We start from the raw sequence: 20,752 nt of genomic DNA, 5'->3' as shown, positions 1-20,752 counted from the left end.
TTGTTCACAGGCCGGCGAGGGCCTCGCCACTTAGCAGGCCTGGCAGGGCGGGCAGGTTCGGGCCGATGCTTTTAGGGGGTTGTATGGCTCACTGATGTATGTTGGGTCGATTTTAACCCCCCCAATACTCCCCCTCTTCACAACATACCCCTCCAAGCTCTCCCTTTTCTTCAAAAACTCTTGTTCATCTCTCAAATCTCCCCTCCATCGACCCATTTCCTCATTTTCCTTCAATACAAACACCCCTCCACTGTTTCCCATCAAAACCCTCTCCTATCTCTCTCTTTTCCTTCGATTTGAGTGCACAAATCTCTCATTTGTGTCTCATATACCTCCAAGTCTAATAACCCATCCCATTCCCACATATCATTCCACTCCAATGGCTCTATTTGAGCTTGTGACGACCATTTTCTCGATTTTCACCATCCTCTCTATCATGGGAAAGAAAAGGCCTCTGGTGGATGAAGCTGGGCCTAGTCGCCCTACTAGTTTAAGGAGGCCGAGAGGCGCCACCGCTAGTGCAAGCGTCGATCGAGAGATAAGGACCAAGCGGGAGCTTGATCCCAGGGCTCCCCTTGAAAGGATCCTTCTGACGGATATGTCTCATGGGAGATTTCATGGTCGCAGGGTCCTTTTTGAAGCTCATGTGGATGAGAGGCTCTTTGGGCAATATCTAGTGATGGATCGCTTGGTCGAAGCCGGGTGGGGTCCCATATTTGAGGGCGAGTACCGCGTAAATGTGGGCACAGTCCGAGCCTTCTACGCCCACATTCGAGAGCCTACACTGGAGCCCTTGTAGTTCAAGATCTCAGTGGGTAGAGATCGGGAGGCCACAATTGATGCTGGCTTGATAGCCCGACTCATAAGAACGCCGCTTGGCGAGGCCCATGCAAACGAGAAGAATTTGAGGAGTGCACGTGAAAGGGATCGCCGCACGCGATTCTTTTGTGGACAACTGGCCCACTGGAATCCAAATAATAGCATCCTAGCAACCAATATGACTGACGACTTCCGTCTGCTTCACCACATCTTCACGTACAATGTGTACCCCAGGTGGAGCAACCGCAGCGAGTGCACTCGCCTGATGATAGATTTCCTGTACCAAGTGGGGCAGGGAGCAAGGTTGTGCATGCCTACTTATGTTCTGTGACAGATAGTTCTTACCGTACGCTCTACTAGAGCGTCTGATTCACTCCCATTCGGCCGACTCATATGCAAGATTGCACGTGAGTTTGGCTACAGACTTGGGGCGGAAATGCCGGTGCCGACCCATTACATCAACGAAACTACTCTCAATCAGATGGAAATCGGGCCACGGCAGCGGCAAGCCCGACTTGATGAGAGTGAGGATGAGACGGCTAGTGAGGAGTATGAAAGAGAGGAGGAAAACAGAGAAGAGATAGAGGAGGAACAGGAAGAAGAAGAGGAGGCTCAGGACACGGATGAGAGCTCCCCTCCTACGGCATTGGAGCCTGACACTGAACGGGCTGCTAGGGAAGCCCGCTTAGCTCGGCTTGAGGAGGGTCAGGCGGCCCTACGACAGGAGATTATTGATGTTAGGGCCGAGATTGACTGCGAGACCCGACTAGTGACAGCTCACAGGCCTGAGGGCACGCCCTTTACGTTTCCCGTGCAGGTCAGTTGCCCTTTTCGAGTTCTTTATTATGCTTTCTTACTGAAGAATGTTAACGGTCTGGTACTTGAAAACACACTAGTAGTTCGAGAGTTTGAGGACGTGTTCAGTAAGATACCTGGACTACCTCCTCGGCAAGAGATCGACTTCACTATCGACCTTGTGCCTGGTGCGACACCTATTTCATTGCCGACATATCGCATGCCTCCGTGTGAGATGGAGGAACTGAGGAAACAGATCAACGATCTGTTAGATGCTGGCTTCATACGGCCGAGTGTATCTCCCTGGGGAGCACCCGTGTTATTTGTGAAGAAGAAGGATGGATCGCTGCGATTGTGCATTGATTATCGCAGGTTGAACCAGTGACGGTGAAGAACAAGTATCCTTTGCCTAGGATAGACGATCTGTTCGATCAGTTGAAGGGGGCACAGTACTTCACGAAGATCGATTTATAGTTAGGATATCACCAGTTACGTGTCAGGAATGAAGACGTGTAGAAGACGGCCTTCAGGACCAGTTTTGGGCACTATGAGTTTCTCGTGACGTCGTTCGGCCTTACGAACGCCCTGGCCGTATTCATGGACTTGATGAACAGGGTATTTCGGCCGTTTCTTTACCAATTCGTCATTGTGTTTATTGATGACATCCTGATATATTTCAAGAGTCGGGAAGATCACGAGGAGCACCTGCGGGCAGTCTTCGATACGTTCAGGAAGAACCAGTTGTTTGCATAGTACAAGAAGTGCGACTTCTGGAAAGAAGAAGTCAAGTTCCTGGGACATATGGTGTCCAAAGAAGGGATAGCTGTGGACCTTGCCAAGGTAGCCGCAGTTCAAGGCTGAGAGTAGCCCAGTTCGGTTACTGAAGTGAGGAGTTTTCTTGGTATGGCAGGTTACTATCGACGATTCATTCGGGACTTCTCGAAGATAGCTAGACCTTTGTCTCAGTTGACATGGAAAGATCTAAAGTTCGCCTGGAATGAAAAGGTAGAAGCAGCTTTTCAAGAGCTGAAGGATAGGTTGACGTCCGCCCCTATGTTAGTATTGCCAGAGCAAGGGGTTAGGTATACTATATATACCGATGCATCTCGCGTTGGTTTAGGTTGTGTTCTTATGCAGAAGGACAGGGTAATTACATATGCCTCGAGACAGTTGAGGAAACACGAGGAGAATTACCCGACGCACGACCTGGAGTTAGTAGCTGTCATCTTCGCACTAAAGCTCTGGAGACATTACCTCTATGGAGAGGAGTTCGAGCTCTTTTGCTACCATAAGAGCCTTAGGTACATACTCACGCAGAGAGATTTGAATATGAAGCAGCGACGATGGATGGAGACCCTGAAGGACTTCAAGTTCGAAGTCTCTTACCATCCTGGCAAGGCCAACCTTGTGGCAAACATGTTGAGCCGCAAGAAGGCATTGGCATTTGCGGCTCCGCTGATGATAGCAGAGTGGGACATGATAGAGTTTATGCGAGACTTTGAGCAGAAACTGACGGTGGAGGAGCCGTATGAGGGCATGGCACATTGTCGGGTACGACCCCTCATTGATGACAGGATTATCGTGGCTTAGGCAGACGATGAGTTATTGGCGAAGATGAGAGAACAGGCTAGCAGCTATGAGGACGCCGAATGGAGAGTTAGTATGGATGGAGGCTTACGTTACCGTGGCCGCCTATGCGTCCCGGACCTCCCTGACTTGAGGAAGGAAGTTCTTAAGGCTGCTCATAATTTAAGGATGACAATACATCCAGGCAGTACGAAGATGTATCGTGATGTAAAAAGATTGTACTAGTGGGACAACATGAAGGCCCACATAGCAAATTATGTATCATGTTGCCTCACGTGCCAGCAGGTCAAGACAGAACATCGCCGACCTCCTGGTTTGCTTCAGCCCATGCCCATAGCTGAATGGAAGTGGGACTTCATCTCTATGGATTTCATCTCGGGGCTACCAAAGACGAGGAAGGGTTATGACTTTATTTGGGTGATCATGGACCGGTTGACGAAATCAGCCCATTTCCTCCCGATTAAAGTCTCGAACTCCACAGATGAGTTGGCTAGGCTGTACATCAAGGAGATCATACATCTGCATGGGGTTCCTTTGGAGATCGTATCGGACCGGGACACGTGATTTACATCCATCTTCTAGACTCGCATCCAGGAAGCGATGGGTGTAAAGTTGAAGTTCAGTACTACGTTCCACCCACAGACTGACGGGCGGATGAAACGGGTAAACCAAGTGTTGAAGGATATGCTACGAGCTTGTATATTTGATTTTAAGGACAGTTGGGATGATTGTCTTCCTTATGTATAGTTCGCTTACAACAATAGTTTTGAAGTGAGTATTGGCATGGCTCCCTATGAGGCCTTTTATGGGCGCCCATGTAGAGCACCGCATTGCTGCAAAGGTTGGCGAGAAGAGTTTAATTGGCCCAGAGTTAGTACAGGCGACCTCAGAGAAGATTGACATTATCAGGCGTCGACTTCTGGCAGCATAGAGCAGACAGAAGAGCTACGTCGATACGAGACAATGACCGCTAGAGTTCGAGGTCGGAGACCATATGTTCCTAAGAGTTTTTCCTATGAAGGGAGTCCTTCGGTTTGGCAAGAAGGGGAAGCTTACGCCGAGATTCATTGGCCTATTCCAGGTACTTGATCGAGTGGGTGTGGTGGTGTACCACCTTGCTTTGCCCACACCACTTACGGGCGTGCATAACATATTTCATGTATCTATACTGAAGAAATACGTTCCCGATCCTTCCCACATTATTAAATGGGAGCAGGTACAGTTGAGCGAGGACGCTACATATATACTGTGACCGACGCGTATCCTAGACAGGAAGGAGCAGGTGTTACGTAGCAAAGTTATTCCACTTGTGAAAGTTTTGTGGACGCATCACATGGAGGAAGAGGCTACTCCGAAAACGGAGGCCGAGGTCCGAAAGAACTACCCTCAGATTCTCGAGGAGTATGAAAAGATACTAATTTCGAGGACGAAATTTTTCTTTAAGAGGGGTAGATTGTAACGTCTCGAAAAAATCCGTATAAGGACCCGAGTATCACCTCAGGCAGAAATCACCCAAGACCAAATCCTTTAGAAATTAGGCTAGTATTAGCAAGTGCTAAACTAGAGTACTTGTGAAATTAGCACTAATCACTTTAAATATGATCTGCAAGACCCAAAACATGCAGAATCATTGACGCTACATTACCCTGAAATCTAGAATCTATCCCTAATCCCGTTTGCTCTCGGGAGCACACTGAAACTCCGTATCGGACCTGGACCGTAGGTCGAAAGTCTAATTACCCTAAAACCATACGGCTATGACCGCATTACTGGACTTGACAACCCTCTTGGAAATCAAGTCCTAATTGTGTCTAAAAATACACAACTTGAGCCTGGAGCAAAGTGTGTGAGAAACGTGAATATATTTAGAAGTAAATTTCGAATTTAAATAAACTGAGTCGTGTCGCTTGCGGGCCAAATACAAGGATTCAGACTGTCAGAATCTGACCCAAATACACCCTTAGATCAAGGGAAATTTCCCATACATGGCAATGTACTTGTGGCCCCGATCAAGTGACGATGACCGTTGAACTGAAACTGGTCTGCCACGGTCGATCTGTAAACTTGATCGGAGCGAAAACTCAGCCTGACCTAGATCCATGGTCAGGGAACTTAAGTCTGACCGTATGTGGAAAAAGGGCCACCAGAAGTGCTCCGATGGGCTGAAACAGATGCCCTTTGGATATAACCTAAGTATACCTTGGCCCTGGGGCCATTTCCATCAGTCCTGGGCCTATATAAGGACCTTAAACCCTCTCTCTCTCTCACCTCATACGAATTTGAGAAACCCTAGGGGAGAGAGGAGAGAAAAGAAAAGGGAATTGAGAGAAAGTGAGAATGAGAGTGGGAGTTAGTTGTCGGGATCTTTCTTTGTCGCTCCACTTGCTTAACCACCATCCTTGTATCGCTATACAGGCGATTCCGATTCCGTACTTGGGTAAGGAATCCTAACCATAATCTTGTTTTAGAAATTTAAATAGAGATATCGATGAAATAACTGATCTATTTCGTGATTCAGGTAGCCGTTGTGCCGTAGACGAGGATTTAGTGTTCAAACTGAGTTCGTTACGAGTCTACCGGCGAAAGGTGCAGACTATAAACGTATAGGTTATGGTTTTCAAGGCTTTCAATATCGGTTAATGGTTTATTACTGATGTGGGTGCTATTTCACATGCCAAATGTGATGTTTGTTTCGCGTTTCAGATATATATGAACTATATTGAGTTTAGTGTATTCCATGTATTTGTAGAAAGGATCGTATATGTATGAAATTTGAAAGTGTGTTTGTCATGATTAATTGTCGTGTGTTTATACTAGTTGTATGTGTAACAACTCCTTGGCGAAAAGATTTGCCCTAGTATATGTTATGCCCAACATACATTGTGTATGTTAAAAAGGTGTACTCTAAGTGTTCGTAAAAATGTCTGAATGAGCAAGCACTTGGCATCAGGTACTTTATATGAGTGTTAAGATAAGATTCTTAACTACCTTGATTATGTGTATGATTTCCTCCATGCAACTTATATTATATTGTCTTTTTTACTTATGAAATGCGCATGTTTCAAATCCTATGTATGTTGTACTTCATAACATGCTCAAATGGTTGTAGGATTGGAATTATGTGTTTATTACTGCTTTGACTATTTCATACGAATACTTGTTGGAATTGGATATGTTTGGGACTACGATATAGTCTAGGCAATTGGTAACAGGTCCTGAGTTGGTGGCTGAGGTTGTTTTTCGCCCCATAGGACGTGTTCGATGAGTTCGAGCCGTACTTCAGTTGTCGACGGTGGTTAGGTCACACGGAGTGCTCGTGCACTTCATGTCCATCAATTCGATGTGGGCTCGTACCGATTGAGCTCGTCAAGTATCTCGATTGACCTGTATGTTCACCATGTATGGACGCTACTGCTTGAATCTAAGGTACCAAACTCACTAGTGAAAACCCCTTTAACCTTGGTACCTCGATCCGCTAAGACTCATGAGCCGGGCATGGTGGTATGTGACACCGTGGCCGAGCTGTCGGCCTACGCTGGGATGACGAGCCTCCCCGTAGTGTCCATTGAGCAACAAAGCCTAGTGAGCCGAATACGGTGGTATGAGACACTGTATTCAAGCTGTCGGCCTACACCGATAAGGTGACAAGCCTTTTGTAGTAACCTCGAGCGTACGCTAAGACTGTGTAGAGGCGACGAGCCTTTCCGTAGTAACAAGAGTACAAACTAGGCCTACACTGATAAGGTGATGAGCCCTTTGTAGCGACCTAGAACCATAACATCGTATGAGATTTACTAGGACTGACGACCCTAGAATGGATCATCGTTTGAGAATTGATATAAGGGAGGTACCTTAGCTTCCTAATCTTGCTGTATGAAAAGGACTAATATGAACTTGGTAATCATGCTCATGCACCGAACTGCATGTGTCGTTTAACGTTGAGTAGAGAGCACGAGGAAGTGACTGACATGCGCGACCGTTAGATGAAGATCGCAGAGGGAGTGCAGGCGAGGGCATGCATCATTTATACATACCATTCTTGCATTAATTAGAGTACTTAGGGATGTTTGATTGTATTGTTTTATCATTACTGCTTGACTGAATTGAGAACATATTAACCTTTGCTTTATTGTTCCACTGAGTTGATCACTCACTCCCACGTTACGGGATGTTGTTTTAAACACCAACCAGACTCTGTCTTAGTTGTAGATGGAGACCCGACTGATGAGGTAGAGACGGACTTCGCAGACGATGAAGATGCTTTCTCATATATGCAGTATTCAGACAGGTTTATATAGATTGCTCTAATCGACGGGGCTTCAGGGTCATACTTGTGGACTATCACAATTTTTTTTGGAAATTTGTCTTTTGAAACAGTACTTGTAATTATTGACTTGGCAACGCATACATACTTTGGAGACCTATACTGGTTTATAAAGTTATACATATTCGTTTCAGTCTTCCGCTTGCGTACTACAATTGTCCATGGATTATGTTTTGCTGTTTTGGCTTAATCTCATTCATGTTCTATGCACTAATATAGATAACATACAACCATCATTAAATATGTTGCATAAGTGATGTGTTGGAACTCGGGAGTTGGGTTTCTACTCGACCCCCGATTTTCATGGAATGACATGATTAGGGAGTTCATAAAGAAATTTTTTCCACATCATAAATCAACCACCCTTGGAAAGTCAATCATGAACTTCGCCCAAAAGGAGGATGAAACATTCTTTCAATGTTGGGAGCGGTTTAAGGATCTTGTCAGTTCATGCCCACAATATGGTTTTGAAACGTGGCGCATTACACACTTTTTCTATGATGGTCTAACATCTTCCATGTGCTAATTGGTCAAGACAATGTGTAATGGGGAATTCATAAATAAAAATGTTGATGATGTGTGGGACCCACGTAGATGGACAACGTGAATAAAATGTATGCATCAACGTGGGTCCACAAATGTAGTGGATTTTAAAATCCACTGCAAATCCTACAATATCTTTTTTCCTTGGACTAGATGATATGATACTTGGATCAATCAAATCCTTCTCATCATTTTCAAACGTGGATGGAATTTGGATTAATTTAATATTTCTGATTATTTTCAAGCTCTCGGTAGAATTTGTATTAGACGAAACACAACTCCAAACTACGTAATCCCACATTCCAAATAAGTATTCATTATCTATGGATAGTTGTACGGTCCAGCTAGAGAACCCTTCGGTCCGTTTAGGAGCGTGGATTTGGAACCCCTGATTCAAAACTCCCTATATTTGAAATCCTCTTATTATGTTTGACACCCTCTATTTAGAATCAACTTTAATCCAAATGTAGCTATGCATAGTATATTTACGTAGGTTTGAATTTAATTATTAAATTAACTTTAATATCTTTAATTAGTAAATGTATTTAATATGTGACACAATGGTTATAATAAGCTCGCTGATATATATACCCTGCCCGAAAGTAATAAAATTCCAAGTTTGGTATGCCACAAGGACAAGATCACATGCGAGTGACTAGATTTAGCCAAAAGCTGTTGGCGCTATTTACGGAAGTGGAGATTTTCACTGCACGAGCATTAGCTATCCTGGTCAGCCAGACCACCTGGATAACCCTTCCCAGCTGACCAGGGTCGTCAATGGGCCAGGCCTGGTTAGGACTCGGCCCGGATTTTGAACTATTTTGGGCAGGGCCGTCGGGCTGGCCTATTAAAAAGCAGATTTCGCTGGCCCGAGCCCAGCCCATTGACACACCTACAGCTGACGGCTACCGGCGCATGTTAGACTCCACCCAAACGTTCAAAAGAGATAAAATGCTGTCAGCACCGAGCAGCTCTCTAAGCAGAGAGCGAGAGAGCGAGAGAGAGCTCAAAAGAATTTCATGAGGTGCGCAGGATAAGAAGAAATGCCCGGCCATCCCTGCAACTCCCTCTGCTTCTTCAACTCCCCTTCTTCCCCTCTCCAATTCCCTCTTCCCAAAATACACCTCCCAACTTCTGCATCTCCCAAACGCCTATTTTCAAAAAATCCAATATTTCCCGCTCCAAAAATTCCAATTCTCACTTCACATCCCCCATTCCACAACAAAACCCACATCCCCTTTTCCTCCCTTGACGACGGGATTGACGGAACCTCCAAAATCCAAGTCTCCGTGAAGCCCGAAAGCCCGAATCCAAAAGAAACAGAGCTCGAACTGCTTGGAAAACCATCTCCTATACCAGTTGATACTTCCGTCGAAGACCAAGTTCCTGAAACCCGAAAGCCAGAGATTGGCGAGGCCTTGGCGCCGTTCTTGAAGTTTTTCAAGGCTAGAGATTCTTCGGAGGAAGAAGAGAAAGAAATCAAAGAAGAGAGTGAATCGGTTGCGACCGAGGATATCGAGAATGAGGGTGAAATGGATCTGAAAGAGATGGTCAGTGTGGAATATTACGAACCGAAGCCCGGTGATTTGGTTGTTGGTGTTGTTGTTTCTGGGAACGAAAACAAGCTTGATGTGAATGTCGGAGCAGATCTTTTAGGCACGATGCTGACCAAGGAAGTGCTTCCGCTCTATGATAAAGAGGTATCTAATCTTCTGTGTGATGTGGAGAAGGATGCGGAGGAGTTCATGGTGGCCGGGAAGATTGGGATTGTTAATGATGAGGAGGCATTGGGCAGTGGGGAATCAGTGAGCGGGCGGCCTGTCGTTGAGGTGGGGACAGTTCTTTTTGCTGAGGTTCTTGGACGGACGTTGAGTGGGAGGCCTTTGCTTTCTACAAGGCGGATGTTCAGGCGGGTCGCATGGCATCGAGTGAGGCAGGTTCTCGTCTCACTTTTATTTGCTTTGGGTGGATTTTGTAGTTTGGGTAATTGGCTGATGATTGAGATTTCTTTAGCGGCGGGTTGTTTAAATTTCTCTGGGTTGTGTTGGATGCTCAACCGAACTGAATTGAAGTACTTCAATTCGGTACAGGGAGATGAGGGAAGCAGTTCTTGCCACAGGCCGTTCATAACCCCGGATTGAAGTTGCAATGGTTCCAAGTCCATCTTGAAATGCATGGAACTATTAGATTTTGGTCTTGTGAATTAAACGACGCCAACCCACTTCTGTCATTTATTCTACATTGAATTGGGTTATTGCTATCCAGTTCAAGGTAGTATTCAAAAGCACCCTTAGATAACCAAAGGACTAGTCATTTTAAATTTCCAGAAACCTATGATTTGTGACTGAACCTGTTTTTCTTGCGATCATTTGTAGCAAAGGATTAGCTGGCATGCAACTGCACACAACCATGTTTTGGGACTTTACATAGGTTTAGCAATGAACATAGCTTCACTGTTCTTGCCATCTGATTAGAGGGCACCATTGTTCGATTTGGATTTGTGACATCTGATGTCATGAATCTTGTCCTATTTTATCTTTAGAACACTACTCAATGGATTGTTGTCTGAAAATTTACGTATCACAAGGCATGGCCACGTAGGTTAGCCTCTGCTGTCATGATCCTGTTCTTAATTCAATCCTTGTTTCTGGGTGCTTTTCTTGATGGAGTTGAGCGCAAATTTTCATTTTTTTAATTTTTTGAATCCATGGCTGGCTTCTTGTTCAAACAGCCCTCTTTTTTGCCAATAATCCCCAACAAAATGAAAATCCACAAAAGAAATAGAGAAAAGAGCAGCATGATAACCAAGCTCAAAATAGAGTTTAAAATTCTGTAGAACACATTTAGAATCCAGCAGGAATGCACAAAAGAGCTAGTCCAACACATTTTTTTTCCCTCAATCTGAGGCCGTAGTCCAACACATGTCCATGAAGAGTATTTAACCCCCACCCCACCCCCCCCCACAAACACACACACACACACACACACACCCCTCTTAAGCCTTTTGTTTATTTTAATATCTGCCATGTATTGCCATACATAGAAGACCCTAAATCATCATCGCTGTCATCTAAGACTTATCCCAACTAATTGGGGTCGGCTACACGAATCCTATTATGCCATTCCACTATATCAAGGATCATATCCTCAGTTTCACTGTCTTTTCTTATTACCTCCACCACGTCTTTTCTGGCATTCCCTTTGCCCTTTTAGAGCCTTCAACTACAACTAACTTTTTTTGACGGATAACTGATTTGGTTTTATTAAAAAGCCGCTTTGACATTTGTCATTGTGGAAATGAATACAACCCCAATAATTACAATATGAGCAAAGACAAAACTTGACAAGCTTTTACATTTCCAACACTTCCCTTTTAGTCTTCCAAACTATTTCTTCCCAAGATCCTTTTTTGTTGAGGAAACAACATATGTTGCGTTCTCCCCATATGTTCCATAAAACTGCTAACAAAACTAGCCATATCACTGACTCTTCCTTTCCTATCTCCTGCCGTGCCGAGCCCACTTCAACTATCTTTGGCATTACCCAATTGACTTCGAAATTTCTAAGAAAATATTTCACACTTTCTACCCAAATGGGCAATGAATGAAGAAATGATCTACCGATTCTGCATTGTTCGTGCACATAGTACAAATATTGGGAAGAATCATGGGCCTTTTTTTTTGAGATTATTTATGGTTAGGATCTTTTTTCTCCCTATCAACCATGCAAAAGCCACCACTCTGGGGGGAGTGCTGTAGAACCAAAAGCAATGAGCAAATTCCGCTCTCCTCACATCCGACACTTTCCGCATCAATGGTAGAAAGATCGAACAATTTTTTTTTTCCCGGATGGGTGAACTTTCCCAAACCACAGAATCCTCCAAGGCCAAAGCTGGGTGATATTTATGTAGGTGCTCCAGTAGCATAGTGAAATCACTCGATTCCTCGTCAAATAAGTCTCAATGACAAGGGGTACACCAAGCACCAGTCTCACTGTTCTGAGAGTAGCGGCTAGCAATTGTTATTTTTTTCTTTGGAGTTAGCAACTTGAAACAACTTAGCCTTCAAACGAAAAAAAAAAAAAAAAAGAAAGAAAAAAACTTGGAACCAACTCGCTCCTAATCGGCGTAGTTCTGGGTCTCTGTTTCACATGGCCAAATCATCTAAGTCTACTTTCCTTTATCTTATTACCTGTTAAATCGTTTGAATTCATTCATTTTTATCCTTGTCTTGCCACTCATCTATCCAAACATCCTCATTTTAGCAACACTTATCCTATGAACATGTGTTGTTTAATTGCCCAGCATTCTGTCTCATAAGCATGGTTGATCTTATGGCTATCCTATAAAATTTTCCCATTAATTTGATTACTATGCAGCGATCACATAAAATTTCAGAGGCACATCTCCACTTCTTCTACCCAGCTTGAATTCTATCAGTAACATCTGTCTCAATCTCTCCGCTCTCATAAATTATCGATCCTAATTAAATCCTATATTTATATGTCACTGAAGTTGTGTCAAGGGTGAAATCCATGTTATGTTACTTGAGCATGTTGCTAGATAGATCATTTTGTAAAAAAGGAAAAAGAAAAAGGCGGATCGTTTTGTATTTCTTCTTGAAATCCCATGCTGTTCCCTGCAGATAAAGCAACTAAATGAGCCCATCGAAGTTAGAATATCAGAGTGGAATACAGGTGGTCTTCTTACAAGAATTGAGGTATGTGTCCATTCACTGTTCTGTTTTCTAGCTCTATTTCTTGGGCATTATCTCCTTTATATCACACTTTTATTTGACAATTTGGCTTACAGGGTTTGCGAGCATTCCTTCCGAAAGCAGAGTTGATGAACAGAGTAAATAACTTCACAGATTTGAAAGAAAATGTAAATCAAAATTCCTTGGCTGGTCTGTCCTGCAGAAGTCGATCTTATTACTTTTCAATATCACGTATTGCTGTTACACTTTAAAAAAAGAAGAAGAAAAAGTATGGCTATTTCCTTACATTTCTTTCTGACAACCTGCATGTTTTAAACCTTTAAGCAATCACATTTCCAACCGAATTTAGTCTTGGGAGTTCTTTAATTGTTATATTTGCTGATAGGCTAGCTCAGCTCCATGGTATTCGATATGTTTCGTTTGATACTATTTGCTTCTTCATGCAGGTGGGTCGTCGGATATTCGTGGTGATTAGTAGAATCGATGAATCAAGTAATGACTTGATAATAAGCGAGAGAGAAGCTTGGGTGAGTTCGTCATCTTTTACCCATTTAGTTACCTCTGGTTTTGGATCCTGTATTTTGTTCCTAAGTTGCACATGCAACTGCAGGAGCTTCTCCTCTAGCTGGATCACTTCTGAGCATTATTTTTCAATTGGAAATCAAACAAGTAATTGAAGTTATTAGAAAAGAATTTACAAGAAAACCATCAATGTAATGGATACACATCCCTGAAACAGAGGTCTAGCCACCCCATCCTTAGCTAAATGTTTGGTTCGTTCCTCTCTCTTTTCTATTAACAAATTCAGTTACGCATATACTACTGCAGGACATGTTACACCTTCAAGAAGGAACACTTCTAGAAGGGACTATTCGCAAAATCTTTCCATTTGGAGCACAAGTGAGGATAGGCGAAACTAATAGAAGGTGAGTACAGCCTACTTCTTTGGATTGGAAATCTAGCTAGTGCTGTTAGTTACCTATAAAAGACTGCCCAAGCTTGACTTTTCATTACCATCATCATCATCTAAGCCTCATCTCAACTACTTGGAGTCGGGAACACAAATCCTGTTCTGCCATTCCACTCTATCAACGAGTGTATACTCAGTTGTACATTGTTTTTTAGGGTTAGTCAATTCTTTCATATTCAAAATATCTTTTATCTGCATCGAATGCATTGCATGTATACATCATATTACATGTTAACTAAGATATACAAATTAGTTACTGTCCTTCAAAAGTTAAATGAAATTTTATTAACAAAAGAAAATGGCCAAAGGGCCACAGGAACACAGCAACCATGACGGCTCAATCAAGAAAAAAAGGAATATGCATCAAGGTCCTTGGAGCTAGAAGCCCAATCCATAAAATCTGACTTAGCATCCCACATGCACATGACGCAAACATTAGGCAAAATCATGGATGGACCTCTTTTGGAGTTTTTTTAGGACCATGCTTCTTCCCACCAGCCAAGCAAAGGCCGCTACTTTTAGAGGGGAACTTTAGTGCCACATGAAGGTAGTAGAATTTCAGGAAATAAGCTCAAGATAGATATCCATAAGGGGCACACCTAAATCCACGGTGTGTCTAATTTCAGCACGTGTTAGATAGCAGCATTTGGCTCATCTGGATGATTTGTTCAATGTAGATTCTGAGTTTTTTTTTTTTCCTTTTCTTGTTTCTTTTAACCTTTCCATTTTAACAGCTAAGCAAATTTGATGACAGATTGTTGCAAGCGTGAGGGTTGTTAGTTATTAGGAATGCGAAGATATTCTTGTGATCCTTTTGACTTGAACGTTCCAATGGATCCAAGGCTCAAGCTCTCTTGGAGTTCCCTTTCTTCTTCTTCTTCTTCTTCTTCTTCTTCTTCTTTCTCTCTCTCTCTCTCTCTCTCTCTCTCTCTCTCTCTCTCTCTCGGTTTTATAAAGACAAGTTCAGTCATCTCTTTGTTGAAGGTGATTCTTAAAATGTGATTCTGTGGCCATTGAAGAGGACCATGGGTCCATGGAGGTTAGAGGCATTATTGATGAGATTTATATATATATATATATATATATATATATATATATATATATATATATATATATATATATATATATATATATATGTATGTATGTATATGTACTAGTGTTCCCTTTGGTGATATTTGCAGTAGGCTAATAAGATAGCCTAATCCCTTGGATTTGAAGATGTTAGAGAAGATCGTTTGAGAACATGACTCTTGGACAAGATGAGCATTGGGGTTAGGTGGGAAACTTGAAATGCAACCAAACTTGAAAATGGCGAATGTTAAGTTCTACAGGAGTTGTATTTATTATTATTTATTTATTGAATTTTTTTTTTTTTTAAATTTTTTTATCGGGAGGTAGTCTCTGTGGAAGAAAAGATGAAAAGCGCCAGCCTCAATGCTGTAGTTAATACCCTTTCAAAGGGAAAGGGATAAAATTGTGGAATTTGTGTAGCCATCCTTTGGCCCATTTGCATGGGAAAGAATAATAGGTCTTTTGATAATAGGGAGTAGTCAGTTCCCATAGTGTTGGAAAAATCAGATCTATGTATCCCTTTGCGCAAATGCCCTGAAGGAATTCATAGGGTGTTGTCTTGTAGTTACACGGAGGGAGCTTGGTAGAACGTCTTTGTAATATTTTAGCGGGCAGCTAGCCTCGTCTTGTTAAACCTGCCAAGTGGCTATGGGACTCAGTGATTTAGAGACTAGAAAAGCAATTATCAGCTTGGAAGAGCAAATACCTTTCTTTAGTTGGCCACATCATCCTCGTTAAAGCTGCCTTGTTGAATATGCGGTTTACTTCATATCTTTATTCCAGCACCCTATGAGGGTAATCCGCCGTATCAAAAAATTTTCAAAGAGACTTTTAATGGAGAAAGATGGAGGACACACGAAAAAAAAAAAAAAAAAACCCACTTGGTTGCATGGAACATGGTTTGCTCTCTGCGGGAAAGTGGATGTATGGGCATTAAAGACCTTGATTTGATGAATCGTGCTTTATTGGAAAATGGCAATGGAGATTCAGTTTTGAGGACAGCTATCTCTGGAACAACCAAACAAGTGGCATCGTCCAAATATGGCACCCAAGTAGGTGGCTGACTAATTTCTGGTTGGTCACTGTATAGGGCATTGGGCATATGGAAGGTGGTGATGGATGTTTCAAAGATTTTATGAGAGGCGTTTCATATGTTGTGATGGTCCTCGAATAAGATTTTGGAAAGGCACTTTGCTTGGGGATAGCTCATTTCAGGATGAATCTGCATGGCTGTATAGCATATCATCTAATCAAGGGGATTTTATATACTCATGTTTTAGCATGGCATTGAGTATTTAATGCAGGGGCATTTTCACACCGGGCTCAAGTGGGGTTGCGTGTGGGATGCAGGGGCACACTCGGGGCGGGTGGCCTGTGTGAGGCAGGCCCCATCCGTGTGAAGCGGGTGGCTCATGTGAAGCGGAATCCATGTGAAGTGGGGCCCACGATGGGGGTTTGGCCGAGGTCCTAACCCATGTGATGCGGGGTCTGGACTATGAGATAAATGGATTAATTCGCCATGTTCTATCAGTTCGAGCTTTTAGAGCAAGTGGTTAATTGTCCTGCATCAGTATCATCAACTGGCTTAGTCAAAAGAAGAAGAAGAAGAAGAAGAAGAAGAAGAAAAACTCCCGATAAGTCTCATCAGCTGGCTCAGCCAAAATGTCTGCTGAGCAGTTAACCTCTCTAAACACGTCTTGCTTTCCAACCCTTAAACTGTTGGACAATGATCCGGCAGTTTATCATCAGTGTCTTGGTCTTCCAGCATAGAGATTCCTGCTCCAACTAAAATTTAGTAGCTTGTTCTAGTAATTTTCTTTAATGGTATAGCTTGTTGTAATGATTATTGTGTGGAAGATGAAAATGCAAATATCAAAGACAATAAAATTCTGACCACCAAGAAAAATGGAAAAGAGAATAAATGGTGTTGAGCCTGGAAATCAAGGTGTGGTATTAAAGAACCAAGGGAGTAGAGTGTGATCTTTGGCATTTAACTGCTTTTCAGATGTATATGTTACTGTCAAGTTGGTACTACATCGCTTGAGAGAAAAAGAGTTACAGTTGGCACAGATCGACTGGGTGACATAGATATGGTCTCGGACTCTTGGTTTAAAACTTAAATTTTATCGGACCCATGGTTTAAAGACTCGGTGACTCAACGGAACTCATTCCGCCTTAGTCAGGGGTGACTCGTGATATTGAACCGGATCAAGTCAGACCGAGTCTGAGTTTATTTGGACAAGTCGTATAGGATTTGTCTGAGTCTTAAAATCATGATCAGACCTGTGCTTGTTTAGCCACTTGGCTGGTTCATGTTTTGTTTATTTATTCTGGCATCAAAATATGTAGTTGTGTAGAAGTGCATCACAAAAGCTTATGGGGTGTGTAATATAGAAAAGAATGAGTTCTAATTAACTATAAATGACCAAGCTATTATTATTATTATTATTTTTTTTTGGTGCATTAGGAATTCCATTCCATGTTAATTTCATGGATCAACAGTAAATAGAATCAATTTGAATTGGTCCTTTCTTCTTGACATCGCTTTCTAAGAATATTCTCTTGAATGCTCTAAAGTCTAATCTATTCATTTCAGTGGGTTGCTGCATATCTCAAACATAACTCATGCTCGAGTTAGCTCTGTCAGTGACTTGCTAAAAGAGGGTGAGAAGGTGAAAGTTCTGGTGGTGAAGTCGCTGTTTCCTGACAAAATATCACTCAGGTGAGCAAGTTCTGAGTCTCTCTCTGTCTCTGTCTCTCTGTCTCTCTAAAATATACGTGTGAGCGAACAAGGATCAGATTCTAAATGTCAAAAATGAGGGTAGGGGTGCAATGCTTTGATCCTTTGATGCATCTTCCAAGCTTGAAAGCAACCATGCATTTCTCTTATTTGCAAAATTCCTTCAGGAATTGTAAAAATGAGTCTTTTCTTGCTTCTGTATCTCAGTCTGGCAACTACTGTACAAACAGGGTTGCCCTAACCGGTAAGAAAATGAGGAGAACAATGCGTTGCCTCTGTATTCTTTCACCAACAGATTCTAAATATTTCCAATTTGAGAGAACAAAATAGTTCAAATGTTTTTTCAGTCATCGTAGAGTTCATTCTTGGTTCTAATTGATGCCGTTTCTTTATCCATTTCTTGTGTCATATGGGTGAGGGGGGGCAATGGGCTGGGTTTGGGTTGGGCCAGGCTAGCCCCTGCCCAGTCCGATACTATAAGGCCCAAGCCCAGACCAAGCCTAGCACAGCAGACCAGAGCCTGAGCCTGAAAAATTAGTTACCCCTGGCGCGGCCCCAATATTATTCAAATCCTTATTTTGAAAATGAATGTTCCCAATCCTTATTTCCAAAGTGAATGGTTCAAATCCTTATTTCCAATGGCCTGGGTTTGGGTTGGGCCAGGCTTGGCCCACTCCAGTCTGACACCATAGGCCCAAGCCCAGACCAATCATAACCTAGCAGGCCAGAGCTCGAGCCTGAAAAATTGGTTGGCCTTGCCCCAGCCTGAATATTATTCAAATCCTCATTTCCAAAGTGAAATTTCCCAATCCATCTGTTGATCAGGTGGGCTGCACATGTACAAAGAAATAGACATTTATAAAAAAGAAAAAAGAAAAATGAAAACTAATGGTCCATATGCAAGATGCACGTGTTTCCTAAACAATTGATTGGAACAGATACTTGTAGGATAGAGCACATGTACACATCAAGTCAGGCCAGGTGGAAATGACCTGAGCCCAAGCCCACCCGAATTGATCGAGCCATAGATGCCTTGCCCAAGAGCCCAAGACCGGACTACAAGCCAAGCTAATGGGTCCAACCCCCGACCAAAGCCTGGCAGAGCGGGCTGACTGGCCCGTTGCTGCCTCTAAAGAAGGTTTCAGTTTGACATGCATAACCATTTCTACTCATGCGGCTGTGCCATTAAATTAGATGAGACTCTGCATTTAGAGTATTCAACTTCTATCATGCTGCCAATTTTATCAATGCAAAAAAGACAATGGACATTCTCTCATAACACAACTTGTGCAAGATCTCTGATGATAGTTTTTAACTTTGTGAGGTACAGCATCGCAGCCCTAGAAAGTGAGCCTGGCCTGTTTCTATCAAACAAAGAGGTAGCGTAATCTTCCTCTCTTGCCCACCAGTTTTGGATTTGGACTATGCATTTCTGAATCTTGCTTCTTGTTCGAAGAATTGAAGTTGGTGTGCCATTCTTTTAATAAACAGAAAGTGTTTTCCGAGGCTGAAGAGATGGCAAAAAAGTACAAGCAAAAGCTACCAGCTGTTTCTGGGGTTCGTAAGCTAGAAGCCCTTCCAACTGATGTACTTCCTTTTGACGATGAAGCTTCATCATATGCAAACTGGAAGTGGTTCAAATTCGAATGAGGTAATGAACCAAATAACCCTTAACGAAGCGTATTGTGATTGTATATTTTCCCCCCTACAAATCTTGTAGCTGGGTATGTGGAAAAGGATTAAAATACGCTTGATTTTTTATTTTTTTTTTAAAGTGCTGATGTGCTTGTAAGGGTATTTTTCTCTTTTTCTTTATTCTGCAGAGCAACCATGTATTGCTGGTTGAGATCATGTCTCATCTGAAAATCAATGCGGGAAATCCAAGCACATGCTTGGTCAAGCTCTGAGCATGGTTTCCCCATTTGGGCTGTTTTCCTCAGATGTGTACCATTTCCATTTTAAATATTATTCTTTTATTCTGTAATCCCTGTTTTACTATACCTTCACTAGTAACTTAGTTTGTTATTCTTCCATTATTTAGGGAAATGATATCTATGCTCTCTTAATTTTTTTTTTAATAGCTGCGTTCCATCCAAATGCACTGTTAATGATTGCCATGAACTTTATAAGAGAAAAAAAGGGGCGTGTTTAAGAGATGGGAGGTGTCAATCTCAGCTCCCGTTGTTTATTTTATCATTCTCTGTAATAGAAATCAATGTCGGCTAGTCACAGGCAGTCATCTTGTCAGAATGGCAAGAGCTGTATTGGGCTATAATACCCACGTTCTTGAAAATGGGCTAAGTATCCATCTTGACCTCCAAAAAAAATAAAAAAAAATAAAAAAAATTCATATACTTAAGAGTGCGTTTGGTTTCCATCAATTGGTGCAGAATATCATGAAATTTCATGATACTTGGTGCAAGCAACCAAACACTCACTTAAAAAATATTCTATCATAATTCTGTGCTTGAGGATTGGAATTTGGGTATTTTGGGTTTGCAAGAAAGCGGATGTGATATTCTTAAGACGGACATGTAATAGGTCCCGGACCCATTTGCTTTAAAATGATTCATGGCCAATGCAACCGTGAATATACCACTAAAACTTTAGGCTTGGGTGTTGGATTTTTTTATGCCAGTTTCATCCCTGGATATACTCAACAAGACCTTTTTGTTTGGTGAACTTATTTTCACAAAATAACTTCGTTAGATTGTTGTTTTTAGCTCACGGACAGGATTGGTTTGTTATGTTTGATATTTGGTTAGTTTTAAATGTTAGCAAGGATTAGGATTTTGATTTTGGTTAGAGAGAGAGAGAGAGAGAGAGAGAGAGAGAGAGAGCCATTTTCAATGAAAACTAATCTGAATTGAAATCCATGATTTGCATCGTTCTATTATTTCTTAGTGCTAGTATATCAATCATCTCACTTTGCCAAAGTATAAAAGTCTCTCCTTGTAAAAAGGTGGAGGGCGTAGTCCAACAGACAGGCGGGCCGCACATTTCTAAATTCTCTAAATACCCTCTCTTCGAAGAGAGCCCTCCTATGCTGCTTTAAATAAGTAATTGTGTAGCCGCAGATGTCCGTAGCCACCTGTGTTGTAGACGCTAGGTCTGTGGCATGTGTTTCAAAGTGGAGAGGAAGAGATAAGACTGGGAGAGAAAATAGATGCTAGAGGCTTTTTTGAAAT

The 20,752-nt window shown here is 42.3% G+C and overlaps 1 protein-coding gene and 1 pseudogene across 1 annotated transcript; one reads left to right on the top strand and one right to left on the bottom strand.

Moving 5' to 3' along the window:
- Positions 1–7,894: 7,894 nt before the first annotated feature.
- On the bottom strand, positions 7,895–7,993 carry LOC131223341 (small nucleolar RNA R71; annotated as a pseudogene).
- Positions 7,994–9,020: 1,027 nt separating this feature from the next.
- LOC131254018 (protein PIGMENT DEFECTIVE 338, chloroplastic) lies at positions 9,021–19,630 on the top strand. The gene is made up of 8 exons (XM_058255073.1): positions 9,021–10,005; positions 12,712–12,786; positions 12,879–12,950; positions 13,230–13,310; positions 13,612–13,709; positions 17,421–17,546; positions 18,895–18,943; positions 19,056–19,630. Exons 1-8 carry the CDS (start codon positions 9,112–9,114, stop codon positions 19,212–19,214), a joined length of 1,554 nt encoding a protein of 517 aa, XP_058111056.1. The 5' UTR covers positions 9,021–9,111; the 3' UTR covers positions 19,215–19,630.
- The last annotated feature ends 1,122 nt before the right edge of the window (positions 19,631–20,752 follow it).

The sequence above is a fragment of the Magnolia sinica genome, chromosome 1 (assembly GCF_029962835.1).
Source record: "Magnolia sinica isolate HGM2019 chromosome 1, MsV1, whole genome shotgun sequence".
Classification (NCBI taxonomy): domain Eukaryota; kingdom Viridiplantae; phylum Streptophyta; class Magnoliopsida; order Magnoliales; family Magnoliaceae; genus Magnolia; species Magnolia sinica.
This window is presented reverse-complemented; position numbering and strand designations above follow the sequence as displayed.